Source organism: Zea mays, chromosome 6, assembly GCF_902167145.1.
Source record: "Zea mays cultivar B73 chromosome 6, Zm-B73-REFERENCE-NAM-5.0, whole genome shotgun sequence".
Taxonomy (NCBI): domain Eukaryota; kingdom Viridiplantae; phylum Streptophyta; class Magnoliopsida; order Poales; family Poaceae; genus Zea; species Zea mays.
In genome coordinates, this window is record NC_050101.1 from 124394519 (window position 1) to 124418230 (window position 23712).

Here is a 23712-nt window from a genome sequence, read left to right on the forward strand (position 1 = left end):
TGGGCTCAGCCCCAGAAGACGACGAACTCCGCTTCGCCCGACCCCAGGGCTCGGACTCCGCCCTGGCCTCAGCCGACGGTCTCCGCCTCGCCCGACCCAGGGGCTCGGACTCGACCTCGGCCACGGAAGACAGGCTCGACCTCGGCTTCGGAGGAGCTTCCACATCGCCCAACCTAGGGCGCAGATCAGCCACATCAACAGGAGGCGCCATCATCACCCTACCCCAAGCTGACTCGGGCCACCGGGAACAAGACCGACGTCCCATCTGGCTCGCTCCACCAGATAGGCAATGATGGCGCCCCGCATACTCTGTGACGACAGTGGCTCTCGGCCCCCTTACGGAAGCAAGAGGACGTCAGCAAGGACTCGACAGCCCCGACAGCTGTCCCTCCGCCAGGCTCCAACGCTCCTCCGACGACCACGACATCACACAAACCGGGCGCCAAAACCTCTCCGGCCGCCACGATGGCGTGTACTTAGGGCGCTAGCTCTCCCCCGCTAGACACGTAGCACTCTGCTATATCCCCCATTATACACCTGGATCCTCTCCTTACGCCTATAAAAGGAAGGACCAGGGCCCTCTTAGAGAGGGTTGGGCCGTGCAGGGACGAGGACGAGACAGGCGCTCGCTTGAAGCCGCTCGCTCCCTCTCCCGCGTGGATGCTTGTAACCCCCTACTGCAAGCGCACCCGACCTGGGCGCGGGACGAACACGAAGGCCGCGGGATTTCCACCTCTCTCACGCCTGTCTCCGGCCACCTCACTTCCCCCCTTCGCGCTCGACCTCGCGTCGACCCATCTGGGCTGGGGCACGCGGCGACATTCACTCGTCGGCTTAGGGACCCCCCGGTCTTGAAACGCCGACAATAATGTAATAGAAGGCTTAACAACAATTTAATGATCATGTAATGGAACATGTAATGTGCTATGTAGTACTATCATAATGTTACTATTTTATCTTATTATCTTTGGTGTGTTGAATGGATGGTTAAATGATGCTAGAAATTTTGTAATGTTATTTAGATGGATATACTTGATATTTGTATTATATAATATTTTGATAGATGTTTAATTTTTATGGGTACGGGTGACCCGATGGGTGACACATACCCACATGAGTATGGGTATAGGGGTAAATCAATATCCACCAGTGTATATGAGTGACTCGATAGATTATTTTTGTGTCGTAAGTATAGATATGTGGTAGTAATACCCGGTGGTTATTTAATCGTTGCCATCTCTAGCAACATGTAGTATGATGGTCGCGAGGAGGAGCACGGCGGGATGGCCGGCCACGCTGCCACGCATGACGCGTCACGGCCACCGACGCGCGGGCCACCACACCCGCAGAAACCACGAGAACCAGAGCCAAGCTAGTAAGGCTATGCGCAACGCTGCCCCCTTGGCAGCCCCCTCCCCTTGCATGCGGCGCGTAGGGGGCACTCTACGGTCGCAGCGGTGCCCCCTACGGCGCCCCCCACGCGCCGACCCCCTTCTCTCTCCCCCAGATATAGCGTGTCACTGTTCATCCCCCCAAACACTGTGTTGTGGGTCCACGATTATTTGTTAGTAGATAAAAAAATTGATAGTTGGTATAGAAAATGATATTTTATAGTGGTAGTGGGATATAGGGGGAGTATTTAGGGGGAACCGTTGCGAGAGATGAAAAAATAGAGGGAAAAATAGGGGGAAAAAGTGATATAGGGGGAAAAATTTAGGGGTAACGGTTGCGGATAGCCTAACAATCCAGAAAGGCACGGGGGCAGCCAAGCGCACCGTTACCGTGCGCCTGTGTCGCGCTCATGCATGGCACACACTGGCACCTAGAGATGGCAATGGGTACCCGCTACCCGAAACCTGGTAGGTTTTTGCTCTATTAGGGTATGGGTTTGGGTCAATTTCTGTATCCATGAGTTTGTTAATGGGTTCAAATGGAAACCCAACGGGTACGTGGGCATGGGTTTGTTCTTCCACTACCCATACCCGCAAACCTACGGGTTTTTAAAACCCGCCTTAAAATCAATATTCCTGATAAATATGTCTCATAATATTATTAATTGAATATGTTCTAATTGAAATAAACTTCGTGTAACAAATTTTAAGCTAAAATTAGTTATCACTTGTTCCTTTTATGCTAGCTTATTAATGTATTGATTGTCATTTACATGATGAATTATTTTTTATGTTGATGTTAGTGGGTATGGGAAACCCGTTGGGTACCCGAAACCCGCATGGGTATGGGTTTGGGCAAAATTTTATACCCGTCATGGGTATGGGTTTTTTAGCGGGCGTATTTTTTCTTCGCGGGTATGGGTTTGGACAAGTAATACCCAACGGGTTTTTACCCATTGCCATCTCTACTGGCACCTGCCAGTTGCCACCGTCCGGACGGTCGACGGGTCGAGCACTAGTCACGGTTGGGACGTTGGATTGTGCACTTGGGGTAGTGATGGATTCAGATATCTGGAGATCCGAATTATTCGTATACATATTCAGATAAAGTGCTAATATGGATATTCGTATTTGTATTCGATTTTAATATGGATGTTAAATAGAAATATCTAAATTTTGTTTTTCTCTATCTAGTTTAATATTCGTATTCGACAAAATCGTGAAATATCCGATACTATTCGTATCTGAAAGGGAAAAGTATTCGATAAAAATCAATTTAAACTTACTGTTATTACTAATTACAAGTGATTTTAGATTTTAAATAATGTACTAAAAAACTGATGTACACCATTTAAATTGTTTAAAAATTATTCATATCATAGTGTTAATCTTACATAACTAGTGATATACAATGATAAATTTTAATTAATATTAAAAGTCTAATTTTGAATATATTATTGGAGTTTTTAGAGTCCAACATACAAATATACTTAATATAAAAAAATATTATATTTAAAGTCCAAAATATAAATATACCATGTATAAATAAGTTATTTAAAAAATGATATTCAACTAAATAATATATATGTACTATTGTTCATAATTTAATTATAATATGATATTTATCAACTACAAACATATCGATAAAAACAAATTAATACTTGTTATGATGCTATGTTTCAAATCAAGTAAGTATCCGAATGTGAATCCGAATTCGAACTATTCGTTTTGTATTCGTATCCGATAGTATTCGTATTCGAATTAAAATATGGTAAATAGTGACATTCGTATTCGTTTCCATGCGTATCCGATCCGAATCTATCCCTAACTTGGGAGGTCTTGGGTTGACGGGCTCGGGCTCGACACGACAGTTAGTTCATCCAGTGAGCGCGCGCGACCGTGGGGGGCAGGCCAGCACAGGCACCCGGCTTTGCCTTCGCCGTGGTCCAGGCCTGGCGCCCAAATAGGGGTGGAAACGAGCCGAGCCGGCTCGCTCATGCAACGAGCCGAGCTCGGCACGACTCGCCCATCTGGCGAGCTCGAAAAAGCGGCTCAGCTCGGCTCGCTCCGGGCTCGCCGAGCCAACGAGCCTAGCCATAAATGTAAATTTGCGCTCTAAATTGTAATATAAAATCTTAAGAATATTTTAAATAACATATTTTAAATTAGTAAAATAGATATATCACTAATATAATATAGAAAATAGATTATTTTTATATAGTAATCTCAAATAACATAAATTGTTGTCTACTCGGTACTAATATTATATGCTAATTAAGATTTTATGTAACAAATTGTTGTTGGGTCGAGCCACGAGCCAGCTCGCGAGCTGCACCGAGCCGAGCTGACTCGCTCTTTTCACGAGCCACAAAAACAGGCTCGACTCGGGCTCGTTCTAAGTGTCGAGCCGAGCCGCGAGCCAGCTCGTCGAGCTCGAACTTTTTTCCAGCCCTACGCCCAAACGCACCTACACGCCGACGCGGCACCTGAGTTGGCGCGCTGGCCCTTCGCCCGTGCCGCCGAGCGTAGGGTATTGTGCTCGCACCAGCCATGAAAATCTCGCCTCCAATCACTAACGCACCAACATCAACAGTTCATTCTGCAGCGGTCCAACCAAAGAGTAACATATATGACATTGTAACCCGAAAGTGGATGAGACACAATGAGAGATTTTTTTAACCAATCCAAAAAATTTGCCACTAAAGAAATTAAACCTGAGTCTCGAAGGAGTTTTCCATTTGACATACAAAGCAAAGGAGATTGGATATGAATACCAGATATGCTATGCCCTAGAAAATTCCTAACAAAATCCACCACATTTCATGTACATATTACAGCCATGCGACAAACCTTTGCATCTAGACCCTCCATTCGCCAATCGACACCTCTCTCCCTCTCCTAATAATAAGAAAAGAAAACATCACATGATAAGACAAATCGTTGCACATCTTGTGAAACTGGTTTAAGCAAAGATTGACAGAACCATATCCCTATTGCAAAGATATGTTAACTGCTGGGTACATAAGCAGAATGGCAGATTCTTATTTTCCAACAGACATTCACTAGCAGCTCAGATGGAGTGCCAATTAGTGGGATCCATTGAGAAGGATACAGAATAAGTACTGTGATAACTGATATAGGAAAATGGAAACACCAATGGTTATGGCCATATGCCAGTGGCAGATACAGGTAGGGATGAAAGTGGTAATCCGAACTGTTAGGACAAATTTAATATTTTAAAATAGATATGTATAAAATTTGATGTTGATCTTTTCCTATGTTATCAAGCACATTAGTACAAATATGAATAAAATATTACATAAATTGTTTTAAGTGTTATTTGGTCCCTACAACACAAATAGTTGAAAAAATTATCGAATTTGTTTCCGAATCCATACCGAAGTTTATATCTATTATTTAAGAAAATATAGCATAAATTTAAGGTTTATCATCTATGAATCTTTACAAGCTGGATGTTAGAAACAAGAATACAAATTTGTATGGTAGATTCTATATTCTATTTATTCGCAATCAAAGAAAAAACTGATTACCGAATAAATACCGTTTCCGACCGTTTTCATCCCTAGATACAGGATTTCAATCATGGGGCATAGACCTAAACGATGCAATTCACTCAAAATGTAATATGACGACTGAATGACATTAAATAGTTAGGTGTGCGGATATAAGGATACAATTCACCAACATTTATCCACAAGTATAGCCATTGCCAATGTCACCGTAAGCATATGAGTTTTTTTGCTTCTTTGTTATCCTTAATGAACTGATCAAGAGCCTGTTCTGTTCTGCTTGTACCTGTATCCCCATGCACCTGTACTACATCCGCCCCTGCTATATACAAACATGTTGCGCACAACCGAACCTTACTTTAACGATGAAACTTGAACGTCTGGCTGTGATAATATTACATCCAGTGCTATAAAAGCTTACACCTTAGGGCTAATTTGGTGACCAGTGATCACGGGAGGATTGGAGGGGATTGAGGGGTAAATTAGTTCATTTCCCCCTCAATCTCCCCGTGATCCACTTGTCACCAAATCAACCCTTAATCTTATTATCTTCTAAAAATTCTACTTCCTTTTCATACGAATAAGCAGGGTATGAAGTATGAAGAGATGTTGGTTGCTAGGCCTTGGTTAATGGTAGGAGGCATCACTGCAACAGTTGCTAAGTGCAAGTAGCTTCTAGCCTCAAATAATTCAGAAACTGAAGGCCAAAATAGCCACTACACAATCGTTAGCCCATCATTTAAGTGAACTACTATTTGGTGTCCTCAGCAGAAGATATTGATCTTCCCATGTATTATAAGCAAATAGCAGAATTCCTCACAATGGCTCGCTAAACATTTCATTATTCTTTATAAATGTATTTGTATTTTTATACAAATGCAGTTATACATACATTGGAAATACATAATACATATACTTTTGCATCTTATTAACCAACGACAAGCTTAAGCCTCCCATGTTTCCAGTTCTCTAGGTAATCATGAGGTGTGTATCCCGTCATCATTATTTCCATAGACACAAAATAGCGAACCAAGGAAATCTAAGCATGCCAAATTTATTCATTCTATTAAAAGGGGATATATGCACTTATTATGCAGTTTACCTTAACGTCTAACTTTAGAAATGAATTTAACCCATGACTTTTGGGCGCCATCCAGCAATTACATCCTCTGTCAGAGCTTGAGTTTTGACAAAAGAATCCATTGAGAAAATCGACTGTGAAAGAATATGATCAAGTAAGGCTAGGATATCCAAGACTTTAGAAAGATGTCAAAGAAACAAAAGCTAGCATCGAAAGGTACAATCCTCTCATGTGTAACTAATACTTTGTAAAGAATGAGCGGTGATTTCTCAATGGAGTGGTTTTGTTATGACCGGTGTCCATTATCAGAGGCGAAGGCCCATTAGTCGCTAATATGGCCGCTAGCACCATAGGGCTTAAAGCCCAACTTATCATAATTACTATTATTAGATATTATTTCCTGTTATTAGATAAGATTAGATGAGAGAGTTATTAGATGAGATTAGACGAGAGTTATTAGATGAGATTAGATTAGATGGAAGGGTATAAATACTTTGTTAAGTCTCTTAATGGGAATTAAGCAGAAGCAATCTATTTTTGCTGGCTTCCCTGAGGAAGCTGGGAGGCTCCACCCTCCTACTCTTCTACCTCCATCGCGATAACGATGCCCCAACGCTGGTAGCTCGCCCTCCAGCCTCGCCCTCCAATCCAACACCCCTACTCTCTACATGACATCCCTGGCAGGATCAGAAATCCTATCAATCTGGTATCAGCAATGTCAGGTGCTCCTCCCACCACCACCGTCGTGGACCTCCTCCGCCGCACGACCGATCTCCACCTCACCGATGGCATCCTCGTCCACGTCTGCGGCGCCTATCATGATGGAATCCATGGCCATGGCTGCTCAAGAATTGACCCGCTTCACTACTCCTATGCATATCTATCAGCGACATGCACGGGAAGCATGCGTGGCCCTGAATTTTCCTGTTGTGCCATGCGTGACCCCAGCTTGTACATCGACCCGCTCTCGTGATGAACCATCAATGTACCATCCTCCTACCCTTTGTCAGGATCCCCGTCACGTCCATCCGATGGTGACTTGCCACGCAGCCAAGGTCCTCTGGCCCATGGACCGTCTTGTCCTTTCGATGACTGCCTCGCCGTCGGTGTTCTCCCCTGTGCCACTGTCTGCTCACCGCGCTCTTACAGATCCTCACTTATGTCATCCTATGCAAAACGAGTATGAGGCCCTGCTTGCCAACCACACCTGGGACTTACTTCCTCGTCCCACCCATGGCAACATTTTGACTGGCAAGTGGGTCTTCAGTCTTCACCCACAAGAGGCACGCTGATGGCTCCTTCGACCAGTACAAGGCCCAATGAGTTCTTTGTGGTTTACTCAGCTCTCTGGTGTTGACTATAATAAGACCTTCGACCCCATGGTGAAGTCGACCACTGTCTGCACCGTTTTGTCTCCGGCTCTCTCGCGGTCTTGGCATGTCCAGTAGTCGTTTTGTCTTCGTCTCTCTCGCTGTCTTGGCATGTCCAGCAACTGGACGTCAAGAACGCCTTTCTCGGTGGCACTCTGACTGAGACAATGTATTGCAACCAGTTGATCAATTTCGTGGACCCCGCTCATCCGAACATGGTCTGCAAGCTCCAAAAGTTATTGTATAAAGTAGGCACCTCAGGTTTGGTACAGTCGCTTTACCTCCTTGGTCTCCCTTGGCTTTGTCGAGGCCAAGTCGGACACGTCGTGGTTCGTCCATCGTCGCGGTGGTGACACAATGTACCTCCTTCTGTATGTTGATGACATTGTCCTCACGGCCTCCGGTCCTGCCCTCTTACAACAGACCATCTCAGCCTTGCAGCGGGATTTTGCTATGAAGGATTTGGAACAACATTACTTCCTGGGCGTTGCCATTGAGCACCGCCCCCACGACCTCTTCCTTAAGCAGCGAGCATACATTCTGGATCTTGAGCGGGCTAGCATGGCTGTAGGCCTAGGCGTTCGGTTAACCGAATTATTTCGGTTCGGTTTCTCGATTTTTTTAGAAAATCGGTTAGTGGAAAATGAAAACCGAAATAGTGCATTCAAATAAGAAATTGGTGCCTCGGTTAACCGATAATTTTGGTTCGGTTTTCGGTTAAACCGAAGAAACCAAACAACATCATTACATATCAAACACAATTGGATTGTCGGTCTAAAAAATACTAAATATAGTATTATATGGTTTTTATTGAAAAACGACATTTCTTCTATGTACTTGCTCACAAAAAAGATTGTGAGGTCCGGTACGTGATAGGATGAGGATTGAGGGGAGGGCTTGACGTTTGAGCCCATGAGACCGTGACCATCAAACTGCTTGGTCGCACTTTTTCGCAGGGTTGCAGCTGCTTGCTTGTGTTGTGCACCACGCAGCCGAGAAGGCTCACGGAGTGATGAGCTGCCTCCTGGGCCCACGAGCGTGGAGCCATGAATCTTTATGAAGTGTCGACGCCTGACGGGATTGAACAAGGGTGCTCTCAACTTGCCTCATGGGCCTGACGACGTGATGGGCTGAGAAGATTTGGGCTAAAATGGAATTCTGGACTAGTGGCTAATAGTTCGGTTTTTTGGTTTAAACCAAACTAAATTTCGGCTTCTGAAAAATGGTAACCGAAGAAAATAGAACGGTTTGGTCAGTTTCGGTTTTGTCGGTTTCGGTTCCGATTTTTTCGGTTTCGGTGTTCAGTTTTTGATTTTTATTCCCATGCCTACATGGCTGATTGTGCAAGCCTTGCTCCACCCTGGTGGATACACAGGCTAAGGTCTAGTCCGCCGCTGGTGCCCCTATCAGTGATCCCACTGCATACTGAAACCTCGATAGTGCTCTCCAGTACCTCACCTTCACTAGGCTAGATCTCCTATGATGTTTAGTAGGTGTGTCTCCATATGCATGATCCACGAGAGCCACACCTCACCACTGTGACGCGAATTCTTCGGTACCTCCAGGACATCCTCGATTACGGTGATCCTTGCCCGGACACACATCGCTCCACTTCTGGGTTGACGTCTTCCTAGGCGGGCAACCTTGTCTCCTGGTTGTCGAAGTGACAGTCTGTCGTCTCCCGCTCGACTAGTGTGTTGCCACTAGTGATGTCTGTGTCCTTCACGTGCCGACGACTTCTTAGTTCACCGACATCTTCGCCAAGGGCCTCCCTCGTTGTTCTCGGAATTTCGCTCCAGTCCCAACAACTATCGTCACTAGAGTTTCGAATGCGAGGGGTGTTAGAGTGTATTGTTTCCTATTGTGTCTAGACTTTGTATCCAACCCACTATAGGCCTACTATATGTATTTACAAACATTATGTGCAATACTATGGAACCTTCTTCCTCCAATAAAAACTAATTACCAAAAAGATAAGCTCAAAGATCATTGTGTAGGACATGGATACATACCTTCATATATGTTTTTACATAAGAAAGTGAATCTGGAACAGACCAATTCTTGTAGTGGCCCAGAGTTATCTCCATGTGATATAGTTTAGGACCCAGAGAGAGATCAGCAGCAGAAATTATTCCACCATTAATAAATGGACCCTGCACCAGTGTCTCAGAATTACACGGCAAATTTGAGATAAACCACAGAAAAACGAATACTTAGTTACCAAATATAAGTTAAGATATCATATAACTATAAAGGTTCATGTGAAGTTGACATCATCTTTCATATGGATTGAATGTAAATTAAGATATCACAACTAATTCATCTTAGCTGATATAAAACTTGAATCAAGTTTGTATAAGTTTGAACAGAACTCAAGGTTTCCATTTGTCATTGTTGATGCAAGGCAAATGATAAATCGCCATATTCTGTATTTGAGAAGCGCTCATGTTATATTAAACAAACCAAGGGTCTTGAAAGTTTGAATTTTCCATATGGACATTTGGTTTATTAAAACTAAGTAGTTTGATATGAGCAAAAAGGCGACTTTTGGAATCATTGTAGGATAAAACTACATTTTAGATGACTAATAGTATATGCAGTGCATCACCCATTATGACCACAGGGGGATATTAGCCTGTCAGCTTCTTCTCTAGTCTCACCGCCTGCAGTGCTGCCATTGTAACTGCAGAGGGTTGTTAGAGTAAATAGGAACAGTACCACACTGTCTCCTACACCAGTTCTAGCCACGGGTGTTAGAGGAACTACACAAACTAGAGGAGCTGTTGAGGGGGGCTGATCTCACTACACTGCCTGATGGCACACCTGTTGCTTCGAGGTGACAACCATAAGCTCTCGACAAGGATGATTGTTGGGCACTGACGCGCCGTCATGTGGACCCAAACACTCAGTGACAAAAAGCAGAGCATGAGAGGGTAACACGACGGTTGGTGGGAATGATAGCTTCTCGTTGTGCGTGTCTTATTTGGCTATAGGACGGGCGTATTTATAGGCCCGTCCGGGGGAAGGTGGTCCAAAGTACGACCCTACCCCTATCTACCAACTATATCCAAAGAATATTCCATGTAACAGAGTAATTACAGCGCCATCCATGCAGCAGACGGCACACACTAATTTACACACTCGCGCGTTACGCCGACAGGTGGGCCTACGAAGCATAACTGCTGACGGTGTCCTCAAGAGTCTTTGTGCGAGCTTCCTATCAGTCAACGGCTAGACAAGGGGTAGGGAAAGAGTCGCCTCCGGAGTATGATGGAGTCCCCAGATGCCCTTTGGCCGGCTGGGCTGAACGGAGGTTTAGCAAGGGCTCCCCTTTCGATGCGTCGCCAAGGGTGACAAGGACTTCGCTCCCGGGATGTAGCGAAGTCTTTGTCGTTCCGTTGCCGCCTGGCGCGGCCCCTCAATGCCGGGCCCGCTCGATGGAGGCCTCTTTGGTCGGGGTCTCTGCACCAGTGAACCTGCGAAGGCAATAAATGGCAAAGGGGGGTTTACATTAGTTTAGAACCAGGACGAGTTTAGACTCCGCTCAACATGGTCTTCGCTCTATGATCGAGGTTGTGTTCGGTCTCCTCCCCAACAATGATCTACAGAGCTTTGGTCTGAGGGGAACATGAACTACCCTCCTTTGCTTTTGTCTGGCATAACTTCACCCCTCCTAGAGTAAAGTTGGCTACTAAATGCAACACTAGCTTGGTGAAAAAGAGGATCATCTAGGATGCCGCTTGTGACCTGTGCGGGGCACCAGAAGAGAAAGGTGACCACATCATCTATCTTTGCACATCAATTCTGGGACCGAATTGGGTGGAGAGCGGACTCAATCACCGCGGTTGATGCGATCTAGACATCTGGGATGTTGGAAGGAATGTCAGTAGGTGTAGTTACGACCCTTCTACTTTGCTGCTGAGAATTCTAGAAACACAGGCACAACGTCGAGTTCCAAAAAATGTCGCCTAAAAAATTGATTGATCGCCTCTTGGCCAAATGCAACAGACACCGCTAAGCTCTGACAGTGCCGCCTGCCTAGACACATGACTAGGGGCTAAATGAAATCTAGAGATCTCAATTTTGGAAGTAATCTTACTCCCCCCCTGCTTAATATCTTGTAAACTCCTTGGTTTAAGGCAAACATCTGGGTCCATGACCCTCCACAACCGATATCCCCCAGCATCAGTGGTAATACACCAGGTCAGGACCCCCCTGCTCTTCAAAAAAATGTGCACCAGCTGATGGATTCTAGAGAACTTTGCAATTTTTTGTCTTGACATCAAACATGAAATAATCCATGCAACAATGCACAAGAATCTGAACACCTATGTAGATATGATAAGTAGAAGGGGGCTGCAGAAATTATAGAAATACTGCAGCTCATGCAAAACAATTGTACTATCATGAACCATTCATGTAGCATTACAATTGCTACCAACCCACTTACATTGTCTTTTAGATAACTATCAAATGAAGTAAGCTCATTAAGTAGTGCCTCTTCTGTTCCATCGCTTGGATCTTTGCTTTTGAGGAAACCAATGAAAGTGGAAAATATTTTTGATCCACTGTAATGAAATTTATTCACAATAGTTATGACACTCATAATAATAGAACTGTGAGTATTAACAAAATAAAAATAAAATAACAGGCAAAAGTTGTAGATGACCTCAAGATACAAATCAAATAACATTTGCAAGTAGGATATACCAATAAAGTCACTAATTTAGTGTCGTAGATACCAGCTCTGTTAATGATAAGGCATATTTTTGTACAACCACAAAGAATGACTAACATATTCTGTTAAGGAGATATGGAAAGAAAAATATAATAGTTTGTAACTTTATATGCTTTTTTAGGTAATGAGAAGTTCCATCTTTAGTCCTCTTCATAAAGAGGCATCAGTCCCCAAATAATACAAACACACCCAAAGTTTAAACGCTTAGACCAGTTCGTCATGCATAAATGCTCAGCACGAAAATGAAACAGATAATGACAGAGAAATTAGCACAAAATATGTGTGGATGACTCAACATTTGAAACATGAGTGCTGAACACCCTTACATAAGTGCAAAACAGGAGTTATTAATTAGGGCACTGGAAATATCACATACACTGAAGCTTTTTCTGGTGGAGTTGCCAAGGGTGGTTCAGGGTATTTCTCCTCTAATGCTTGTGTTATAACATCAGAATCACCAATCCATTTTTCCTCGAGCTTCACGATAGGCACTTTACCTTCTGGGTTGATTTCAAATAACCTAATGAAGCAAGACAAAAGCATGATGGTTCATGGGCTCATGGCCATGGAACTATCAACCAGAAAAACAGCCAGTAATAATCTGAACAGAAAGGTTAGGCATGTCTTGCAGATAGGTACCAATCTGGCTTATTAGCTAGATCAACTAGCTTCAGATCATAAGGCAGATGCTTCTCCTCTATAGTCAACAAAACCCTCTGTGTGAAAGGACCTGTGGCCAACATGTGAAATTTAATTCAGACTGTCAAGTATTTCAATAATCAGAGCAAAAAAACTTGTGATGCAGTTAAAAACCTTAAACTGTGGTGTTACATTCTCATATAAAGGAAACAGGATTCACACACACTTCCATTCTGGTAATATCAATGTAGCCCAACAGTAAGAAACAGATGCCAATATTAATCTTTCAAATTTCTATTTCAAAACTCCCCAACCCACCCCTCTTTGTCTCTGTTTTAAAGGAGATGTGACCAACCCACGCCGTCTAAGTGAAACAGTGTTTGGGTAACCGTTAATATCTACTCGTATTATTAAACTCACTACTAATAAGAAAAAATGATGATGCCTAATGTTGTACTGTGAATTATGCTGGCAGTAGTTTCCCTACTTGAGTAAAGCATGTACCAGACTGCAGAGCAAGTTTTGTTATTAATAAGCAAAAACAGATTAGAAAAAGATAAACCTACTCTAGTTTGTTTCTGAATGCTGCTATTCTATTTCTACCACAGAAACAGTTATTCTGTGAAAGTTAATACTGCCAGTACAAAAATATTTTGTTTTTCTATACAAAATGAGCTCTTTTATTCTTACATTCTATCAGTCCTTCCAGATGGCATAAATTGACAACAAGGACTACCAATACAGCTTAAGTATACAGAAACCCAGGAAGGGACAATACCCAGAATCCAGAACCTTTTTCGTCATTAAGGCATTAACACATTCTATAGTCTCCATTAAAGCTTAAAAGAGGATTAGGGCAGGAGACAGACAAGAAATTTCACTCCAAAGAAAATCTTAAGATGTTCATCTCTTAATATACTATACTACATTAATATCAAACTTCACCAAAACACTGAAAGAACAAATCACCCACCTTCACCAAGCACTAGAAAAAATTCTCCAAGTATAAACTCATCATACAAGTACACCATTGAGTTTTCTATGCACTGCTGTTGGCTAAATGATTCAGAGAACATACACTGTTTATATTGTCATGACGATGATCACTAAAACAAGTGCACTAAATCAAACACTATTTACCAAAAAAATGGCTTGGTGCAGACTGCAAGACCAAGAACCTTTGGATTTTCCATGCATTGATGTTGGCTAAATGATTCAGAGCATACTCACTTAGTCACTTTATATTGTCATGAAGATGATGACCAAAACAAGTGCACTAAATCAAGCGCTATTTACCAAAAAATTGGCTTGGTGCAGACTGCAGGAACAAACTATGTGCTGAAATAACTACATCCACACCGCAGACACGTCAAAGGCAGGGTCAGCCCTGAGGGGGGCAGGGTGGGCGGCCGCCCTGGCCCCTAAATATATATCGAGTATATGATGTATGCTCTGAATTTTTAGTAATTGATTTTAATTTACTCATCATTCGATAGTCTATTCGTTAGCTATTCGTTAACTGCAGCTTGTTGGAAATCTAAGAGACGAATCGATGAGCCTGCCGCAGTTTTAGAGGAAACAAATTGTCGCAAACTGCTAGTGCGACGCGGCGACACGCTGAGTGCATGTAAGAGCTCTGCACGGCACCTCTCCCAGCTCTCTCCCTCTCCCCGCTGGTGCTCATCCCTTTCTCCTGTGCCGGCGCTGCCCCACCACGCTGCAGCCGCCGCCGCTGCCGTGCTGCTGGAGCTGCCGTCACGCCGCTGCCAGCCTCCGGCAGCCTCTACCACTCACCTTAGGTGCGGGAGTAAGGCGAGTAGGTCACCTTACATCCCCGGAGTGCCTTACCGCCTAGGCGATGCCTTAACAACTATGTTGTCCGCTATATGAATTGTCGAGCATGCCAAAGAGGTGGATTGTTATCCTAATGTCTCTATTGCATATCAAATCTTATTTATTGTGTCAGTGATTGTTCCATCTGTCAAAAAAATCTTTTTAAGACTAAAATTAGGGAAAACTATTTGAGATCAACAATTATGTGTTCATAAGTTTCCATATATAAGTATATATATATATATATATTATACATATAGACACGCATGGAGATAGGAGGGCCCCAATATTAACTTTCGTTCAGGGCCCCAAAAATACCAGGACCGGCTCTAGTCAAAGGCTGCTGTTTAACTAAAATCTAGCTCCACATATTTCATGCAATATCAGGTTATTATGTTTTTCACGTGCCATCATAAAAGCACATACGGGTCATGATACCAACACAAAAATCAATCCATTATACCATCGCTCTAAAAGTGAAAGAAAGCCTATCATTTGCAGTTGCACTGATAACGCAGCAAATTAAAATCTCGCCTATTCCAAATAGCTAACAACGCAAGCAGAACTATTGTCAGTTAACCTTGCATTCTATAAATTACATTTACCCAGCGCGCGCGCGCGCGAGAGAGAGAGAGAGAGAGAGAGAGAGAGAGAGAGAGAGAGAGAGCTCACAGTCTCCGAGGCGGCCAGGGATGGTGATGGACTCCTTAGCGCAGACCTCGAGGGGCTGGGCCGAGGCGCGGGCCACATACAAGCGGCGCTGCGGCGCGGCACGGGGCAGAAGGCAGCCGCGGGAGCGGCGGAAGGTGGTGGCGAGCAGCGCCGAGGAGGGGCCAGCAGTCGAGGCGGCGGCGGAGGTGCTGCGGAGGAGGACGGCCATGTTTAACTCGCCGGAGCAGGTCGGCGCGGGGAGGATGCGGTTCAGTACAAAGGGAGCACGCGGCGAGCGGTTGCAGCTGCGAAGGGGAGAGAAAAGCTTATCTGACCCGTGGCACGGGCTTGTTTGGCTGCGTTCGATAACCGTGGATATCTAGGGCATGTTTGGTTTGTTACCTCAATTGTCACATTTTGCCTAACTTTTCTGTCTAAGGTTAGTTATTTAATTTGAATGACTAATCTTAGGTAAAATGTAGCACATTTAGGTACAAACCAAACATACCCTTAGTAATCTGGACTGTATACACTACTCAAAAAAATTCAGCACAAAGTTGATATTTGAGATTCTCTCTAGCCACATATTACCCAAAGCAGAGAAATTAACATGTTTGTTTAAATATCAGATAAAATTTATCTCATTCCAGAATCCATAGGTAACCAAACGCTCCCTTGATCAGAGGCCGGACAGATAGAGTTTCTTTTGGACCAAAATCTCTACTATAGTTTCTTTTGGACCAAAATATCTACTATATTTTTGAGTTATGACCTGGGCCACGGTTAAGTGGCCCAGACCTAATATCCGTCCCTATTCAAAGCATCAGTTAGGTTGTCCACACTCAGACTGAATATGCTACCTTATGGGTCTTATCCAAGCGTCCATCGTCCACAATCGTATGTGGTATGTCTAGTGCAGATTTGGATGATTAGTAGCACGCACCATCAGATGTGCCTAGAACCGCTGAAGACACACTATTTACTTTCAATTAAAGCCAGCTTTTAGACTGTTGTAGTTGCAATCTATAGAGACAAAATATTAAAGAAGTAGTATAAATTGTTATGTATTAAAGTCAAACGAACAGGTTGGATACCCTTAGCAAGACACGCGGCTTATTTTTGTTCTTGATTTTTTTTGGATGTTAGAGCATCTTCAAGAGCTCCTAGAAAATGACTCCTAAAAATCAGCTCCCAAAAAATACTCCTAAAATCAGTTTTAAGGGACATCTAAAAAATTAGTGGGGATAGATTTTAATCATTTCTCCAACATATCTCTTAAAGCCGTAGATTGTTTCTGGGGAGCCAAAAAACCGGAGTTTTAAAGGCTATGAAAAAAGTTGGGAGCACTTTAGGGGAACTGTTGGAGATACGTTTTTGTGTTTTTATAAAAAAAACTTGATTTAGAGAAGACTTCTGATGAGCTCTTGGAGATACTCTTATATGTAGAGACCAAAAATGAGACAATGGAATCGCGAAGGAGGGCATCCGGATTTGAGGTTGTCTAAGTAGACCATGTAAAATAGGAGGTTTTATGGTAGATGACATTATTTACACAATGAAATTTGATATAGTGGATGAAATAGGGGATAGAATAGGGGATGGGATAGGCTTCTCCTGATAGGGTTGGAAACAAGCCGAGCTCGACTCGGCTCGCCCACTGCACGAGCTCAAGAATAAGGTTCGGCTTAGCTCACGAGCCACACATTAGTAAATATAATTGTATTATATATTAATTAATAGTATTTAAATATAAAATATAGAATCATTATTTAATATTATGAGTAATCTAAAATTTGAATTATTATATATCCATCGTCGAAGACTAAAAATAACTAATAATCCATTATTATTTTGTAGATTGATTAATTTAGTACATATGACATAGCTCACGAGCCAGCTTGGCTCGATTCGTTTCACCAACTAGCCTAAAAAATAGGCTTGTCTCGACTCGCTCGAGGTTCGCAAGCCGAGCCAAGATGCTCGAAGCTCGAGTCAGCTCGCGATCCCGAGCTTATTTTCTAGTTATATATATTCGATGCTTCACGCTTCTCCTAATAAGGTTTCTTTAAAGTTCAGCAGATATATAGTAGAAGTGAATAGTAATTATTTTAAAATCTTTTGTTTTAATAACATATTAAGTTTTTAATACTATATTAAGTTGTATGCATCGATCAATCTAATTCAAAAGTTTAAGTGATGAAGAAAAGTGGATAATTCACGACGTTTTTATTTGCCCTATTTTTTATTTCTTGGACAAAGAATGCTTTTCCCATTTTCTTTGTTTTTGTTCTTTTGGTTTGAAGAAATCTGTCCCGCTCTAGGCACAACTGGGTCAAATCAACTGCAACAGGACATTTGGTTTCGAATTAAATCTACGAGCGCTAAAGAACAATTTGTGCTTCTATTTTGAAAATCAACACCATTGTATTATTCTTCGGTAGAAGAAAGTACTAGCGAGCTCTGTTCATTTGAAGCGCCTTCAGATTAGATCATATCTTTCGTTCCAATACTTCAGATAGCAAACTATCTGTTTCACTGTTGATCTATATGGATTAGGTGATATTGAATTGATTTAATCTATAGCAAATTAAAATATATTTCAATTCATTCCAATACACTCTACTTCATATGGAGGCATTGTTTGGTTATTCTCGATCCATGTGGATTAGAGTGTATTGAACGGGATTGAGATAAATTTTAACTTGTTATGGATTTAAACTAACTCAATCACACTCAATCCACAAGAACTAAGAGCGAACCGAACAAACCTGGAATTAGAATAACCAAATAAGTTCTAAAAGGTTTGGTATTTTAGGTGTACGAGAGTTGGTGGCTTCCGTGTGGATTCTTTTCAGTATGTGACTTATATTTGGTTTCATGTAACACTATTTTGCTTCAGACTAAAAAGCATATGCTGATGTTATATATGTTTTTTTAGTTTCTTGTGTGAGCGGCCTGTTGAGTGAATCTTTGACCTATTTGGAGCACATGAATTTATCTTAGGAACCAAATTGTTTACCGTAAATCTCGTGCATTACAAACTGGCAATTATTTTTATATAAGTTTGTGTTGGAGCAATTACTTAGATTGTGACAGCGGTTAGCTACTAGAGGGCTCAGAGTTGTCAGTATTTTTTACATGAACTACTTGTTTATTGTGTTGCATGGTGTAAAGAAAATGGACCCCGACTCATTTGTCTAAATGATTTTAATATTTGACTAGGTGAGTGCCCGTGCGTTCCAACGGAAATATATAATAACACAATAATTTATGTACAAATATGTGTTATACTGTTCTGAGAAAATATTTTGTAATTCATTTATGATCCTAGCCACATATAAATTTCATCGTTTTAATCTACCTATTTCGCCACTACATTGCAGTAATGACACCTGACATCCATGGCACAACAACAGGGGCAGTTGGATGAGAATCTCTGTATAGCTCAGGGTACCGGTCTTTGAAGTTTAATCTAGGGTGGTCAGCCTGAAATGCAAACCAATACAACCAAAATTACTTCTCAGGTGGAACAAGATCCATTCTGGTAATGTATACATGAATGGAATACCAGAACTTTGATGGGAAAAAACGAAGTTTCGTTTGGAAGGAAGAGTCCAAGAACAACATCTCACCATTAAGTATCTAAAGGGAATTTCTTAAAGAAAGAAAGAACCTGAATATTCATTCAGATTTTCTCACATGGTCAAAACTTGGAAATAAAAAAAATATGAATGCTAAGTCATGAAAGAATAAATTCAAGAAAACTAAAATAGCATTTTATAGTTTCAGACCATCATGTACAAACATTAGATCTCAAATGTGCATAAAAGGGAGAGAAACTACTTCTGGGCATGAATATTTTAGATAAGAGAGCAGTTTTTGTGCCCGGGTGGCTGGCGCCCTGGATATCAGGACCATCCATTTCCATCAGCCTGATCAACCTTAGGCAGAGAGGAACCAGAACCAATGCTCCAGTTGTTCCGTAAAAACTCCATAGCACAATTCAATATTTTTTATGATGCGGAATAAAATGACTACTCAAGTGTCTACACCATTGCAGAATTTTGTTTTTTCACTTTCAGATACATCATGGATTACATTTTTTTCGTGGTCAATGTTCCATCTTCTATAAATAGCACTGAAATGTTCCATCTGAGGTAGCATTCCAATAAATCAGTCATCATAGAAATTTTGGAGAGCTTCAGAAACCATAATGAAACACATTCCAGTGCGTGGTGAGAAATTTTAACCACTGCACGGTAGAAAATTTTCACAGCGTGAAAACTTCAGTTAAAACGAATCATAGAAAACACAAGCAATGGCCTGGATATCAAGGGTGCAATACAAAGTATACTCTAACAAGTAAATTGATTTTGTGTATATCACCAATTCAGCCAAAAAAGGCTACCAAGAAACAAACAACCTGGAACACACAACACAAACATGTTTCCACCAACAGATTGTACAATAGGGTGGTTTGCTATCTGATGCACGTAACATAACATCATCAACAATTAGAAGAGTGTTTTTTTTATTATGATGATAATTGAGTATAATCGTCTGTCGAACTCCTAATACATCTCAGTTCCTATGTCAAATGATGAATTTTTTGTCAGTTCCATTTTTGGCAGAAGAGTTACTAACCAGTAGATTTATTTTGCCAAAACAGTTAACCTCTTTTCACGGAAGCAACTAACCTTATCAATTGGTATAAGGTTGCGACAAGACTATGAATCACAGGGATAGGCGCAGTCAATCTCCACGGCAGCTCCTCTTTCAAAGTACCAATCACCTACCACCTCTGCAATTTTCTGGAACTCTACAATGTTAGCCAAAGCACCACCTAAGGCTAAAATACAGCTCGTGTGCTAAAAAATTACATGTACCTTGTTATCTATGGATGGAGAATTTGGTGCGAACCATGTGTCCTGCAGCTCACTCTGGCAATGCGCGAAGCAGGAGTTGATGAACACCCCTGCCTTCGGTTTGCTTTCAGACTGTCTCAGAGATGTCAACATTCCACTTCTCAGTCCTGCCCAAAAAAATCAAAATCAAAATTTGAATCATGCCATAAAAACGGTAGCTTCAGTTTAGAACATCGCAGATGATTGTTCAATACAATATGAATCTGTACCATCTACTTACCAGAGAGTTAACCTTGGAGGGTTGCGATCTGTGTTGCGCTGCATCCACCAAGATCTGACTTGCAGCGGCTCCAATGGCCTCCAGGATCAGACGAAGGCGATGCCAGAATGTGGCGGAACTGTCCGAAAATTTCCAAACCAGAATTATTACTTGCCACCTGGTCCAGGTGCCGAAAACTATATTGATCGATCACAAGCCGCATTTTACCCGATATACATCATAAGTTGAATTCAAGATGAAAACGGGGTTCGGATGTTCGCAAGCGCAAACTGTGGAAAGAAACACTGCGCAGACATGGATCATCAGAACCGGTGGACATATTGAGCTATTAACTAAGTGATGGAACAAGATTGTTTTATCAAGTAAAAGAAAACATAACTCAATGCCAAACCACCAGGATTGTGCCAGACTGCACTTGCATTGCCTGCTCTACCCACGGCCCAAAACCATGATAACCAAGTTAGAGGCCCAATAGCTACACCTCATGTGTCCTAGCATTGTTAAAAAATCAATACTTGTATCATATATGCAGCAAACATAAAACAATTTGGAATTCACTATCCCAGGAAACATGACAAATTTGGTAATAATGAACTAACGTCACCAACTGCGCATGAGAGCTGGACTTAAGTAATCTCTTAGATTAGTTAAGTACTTAAATATACACATAGACGACAACAGAAAATACCTGCTTCAACCAGCATTCTTGATGTTTGTGTTCATATTTGTCTGGCGAGTAGCATCCATACTCAGACGGACAGTAAACCCAAATATTACACTTTAAGGCTCCTGGTCTGGCCATCTTAGCCTGGTCTATACAGGCTTGACAGCAATCTGCGGCACTTTCTTTGTGATGTGTTAAGCCCCATCTAACAGCAGTGCCACCATAATCAGTATGCAGTTCAGTATTGCATTCAGGGGGCAAAGGTGGACCTGGTATTATCTCTTCATTTGCAACATTAGCATCAATCAAGAACCATTATTCAATTGTCTCTTGGAGCAATTTAAAATTACTACACAATTTGGTCACCATTAATGACCCATAAGATGTAATCAACAATGCTGGCAACATAAGCAGCGTAAACGAAATAACCTTCTGGTTCATTCTCAGGTTTGTCATCATGTTCGATATGATATATAGTGGGAGGTATCCAAAGACCAATGTCCTCCAATAGCATTTGCCAGTTAAACTCCAAGGCTCGCTTTAACATCCCTAAATATCGAACCAGATGGCATTATAATTGTTAACAAAATAAAAAAAGTATAAATATGTCATCATAGCAACTTCAAGTAAGCTCCCGTAGTCCCGTATTTGAATCTTCACTGGAGAGGCCAAAATTTGATAAATTCTTAGAAGATGTACTTCTCATGTCCTTGAGCTTCCCAACACGCCATGCTTCTATAGCTTCTGGCATATATTAGAAAACGAAGGGAAAATATTTTATTTTAGGTTAGTAAACATCTCATTACAGTTCACGCTTATTCCAAAATACGCCTTACAAAGAAGTAAGCGCAAACAAACTCATATGCTATCCCTGGGTGCTGACATACAAACCTTGTTGTTCCGTGGTATTAGAACCTACTCTAGATTCACACCAATTTCCCACAACCTCTGAACTACTCTAGATTCACACTAATTTCCAAACCAGAGAATCTAAGTCCATGAATGTATTTAAATGCCTCCATCTATTATGAAATAAAATAGGACACAAAAATATATTGAATGTACATGTAAACAGATCTTAGTGAAAGCTTAATGAGCTCACCTATCGGCTGCCCTTAGCAGCTGTAGCAGAGACAGACATCATCACCCGCCTTGTGATGAAGCTCCAGGAGGAGCTCCGCGTTCAAAGGTGCATATAGCTCACTAAAAAATATTGGGCATGCAACTAAGGCAAATTCGTTATGGGAAAATTCAAAATTATTCTAAATAACTTTGGACATTTGTTTTCACACCGTTGGAGTACTATACCACACATCGCAGTCATGGATGTGTGATGTATACAACTATGCACACTGGCCATATATGTCATTTTAATTCTCTTTTGATTTGCCTTAAACAATGGTTGTGATATAATGTTATGTCATGTCATCGCCGTGCATCTTCCCTCCATTCACTGAACAATTGACTAAAATAAGGCCTTATATCTCCAGCTCAAAGATTTGGTCATGATTCTAGTCTTGAGCACATGCTTGCCTCCCTGACAATGATCTGGCCATGATACTACTACCCAAACAAGTGAACAAATAGTCTACGCAAAGTTATTCCATAAATCCTACTACCTATGAAATCCACTACAGTTCGTTGCTATTTTTAACAAGTAATTGAGATTACTATGTTTCTTCTACTATACAATATGCGAAACTGGTTGTGCCATCCCTAATTCCTGCAAGTTACAATACAATTTTCAGAACACTCACCACACAGAGCGCTCCGATGACCTTGTCATTATATGTCTCAGGGTCATATGCCTGCATCTCTAGCAAATCGTTGCCATCGTCTTCCCTTGCTCCCTCCTAGATATTTGTCACAGTCGCCTGGTGCCCATCGATAAGCCACTGTGCCCACCTGTTCTGCACGTTGGACAGCCTTATCACGCGCTTGTTCACACCGCTAATGTCCACCTTGATAAATTCATCTACAAGCTAATAGTGGTAAAGTTCATACAAGGGTTTCAATGACGAAGTCAGCGCGTCGATCGACAGCCTCGGGTCGTCCCCTGCGAGACGTGGAGATCGGGAGAGCATCACAGCGAGGCGGCGTCCGGGCATCGCGTAGTACCTCTACAAAACTGTAGTGAAAAAATACATACACCAAAAAATTAAATCAATGGTAATATATCGTCCACCACACCAAGCCCCACCCCACGTCCCAACCTCAACCCAAAAAACTTGGTAAATTGTACAACAGAATCGTGATCTCTCTTCCAGCCTACAGAAATAAGTACAAGCATGGAACACTACCAGCACAAAACGGAAAAATGGACTAACCTACCATCTGTGGTGTCCCGGGAGCCATCCAATGAAGAATTTCCTGAAATTACCAAACCAAAGGCCAACCAATCAGACCGATTAATCCAGATCCAGTCGTAAATTAAAGAGAGAGGGGCACTAGAAATTTATACCTCGGGTTGCAGCTGCCACCGCCGCCACCCGAGGTCCCAGATGGCGCGGAGATGGCCGGTGTCGCGGATGGCATGGAGACATCTGGCTACGCGAGGATACACAACGATGCTGGAGCGGCTGACGCGTGGAAGATGCAATCCGCTCGCGGCGCGGAGGTGAGCGTACGCGCGGAGGATGGAAAGGCAGCAGGCATGGAGGCGGCTGACCT

The 23712-nt window shown here is 42.2% G+C and overlaps 1 protein-coding gene and 1 long non-coding RNA gene across 6 annotated transcripts; both read right to left on the bottom strand.

The window, feature by feature from the left end:
• Positions 1-4007: 4007 nt before the first annotated feature.
• dhar4 (glutathione dehydroascorbate reductase4) lies at positions 4008-15601 on the bottom strand. 5 transcript variants are annotated; one of them, XR_004849976.1, is made up of 7 exons: positions 15255-15601; positions 12750-12840; positions 12487-12630; positions 11823-11940; positions 9385-10848; positions 6024-6136; positions 4008-4289 (listed from the first exon to the last, which is right to left on the bottom strand). XR_004849976.1 is itself a non-coding variant. In NM_001157942.2 (7 exons), exons 1-6 carry the CDS (start codon positions 15460-15462, stop codon positions 6050-6052), a joined length of 789 nt encoding a protein of 262 aa, NP_001151414.2. In that variant the 5' UTR covers positions 15463-15573; the 3' UTR covers positions 4077-4289; positions 6024-6049. The 5 variants fall into 5 exon arrangements, 3 of the variants coding, with proteins under 3 accessions (XP_035815535.1, NP_001151414.2, XP_035815534.1); NM_001157942.2 differs by having other exon boundaries at positions 4077-4289; positions 9385-9525; positions 15255-15573; XM_035959641.1 differs by having other exon boundaries at positions 4129-5240; positions 9385-9525.
• A 4343-nt stretch (positions 15602-19944) lies between these two features.
• On the bottom strand, positions 19945-20453 carry LOC103629939 (uncharacterized). The gene is made up of 3 exons (XR_002263189.1): positions 20391-20453; positions 20120-20265; positions 19945-20044 (listed from the first exon to the last, which is right to left on the bottom strand). It is a non-coding gene; the product is annotated as an uncharacterized lncRNA (long non-coding RNA).
• Positions 20454-23712: the final 3259 nt, after the last annotated feature.

What these genes read in the sequence shown, in the direction of transcription:
- dhar4 (NM_001157942.2), bottom strand. Translation starts at nt 15,462, where the DNA reads ATGGCCGTCCTCCTCCGCAGCACCTCCGCCGCCGCCTCGACTGCTGGC. An exon ending in CCACCAGAAAAAGCTTCAGT is followed by an intron (nt 11,941 to 12,486) that starts GTATGTGATATT and finishes ATTTCATTACAG; the next exon opens with TGGATCAAAAATATTTTCCA. An exon ending in ATGTAAAAACATATATGAAG is followed by an intron (nt 6,137 to 9,384) that starts GTATGTATCCAT and finishes ATTCTTTCACAG; the next exon opens with TCGATTTTCTCAATGGATTC.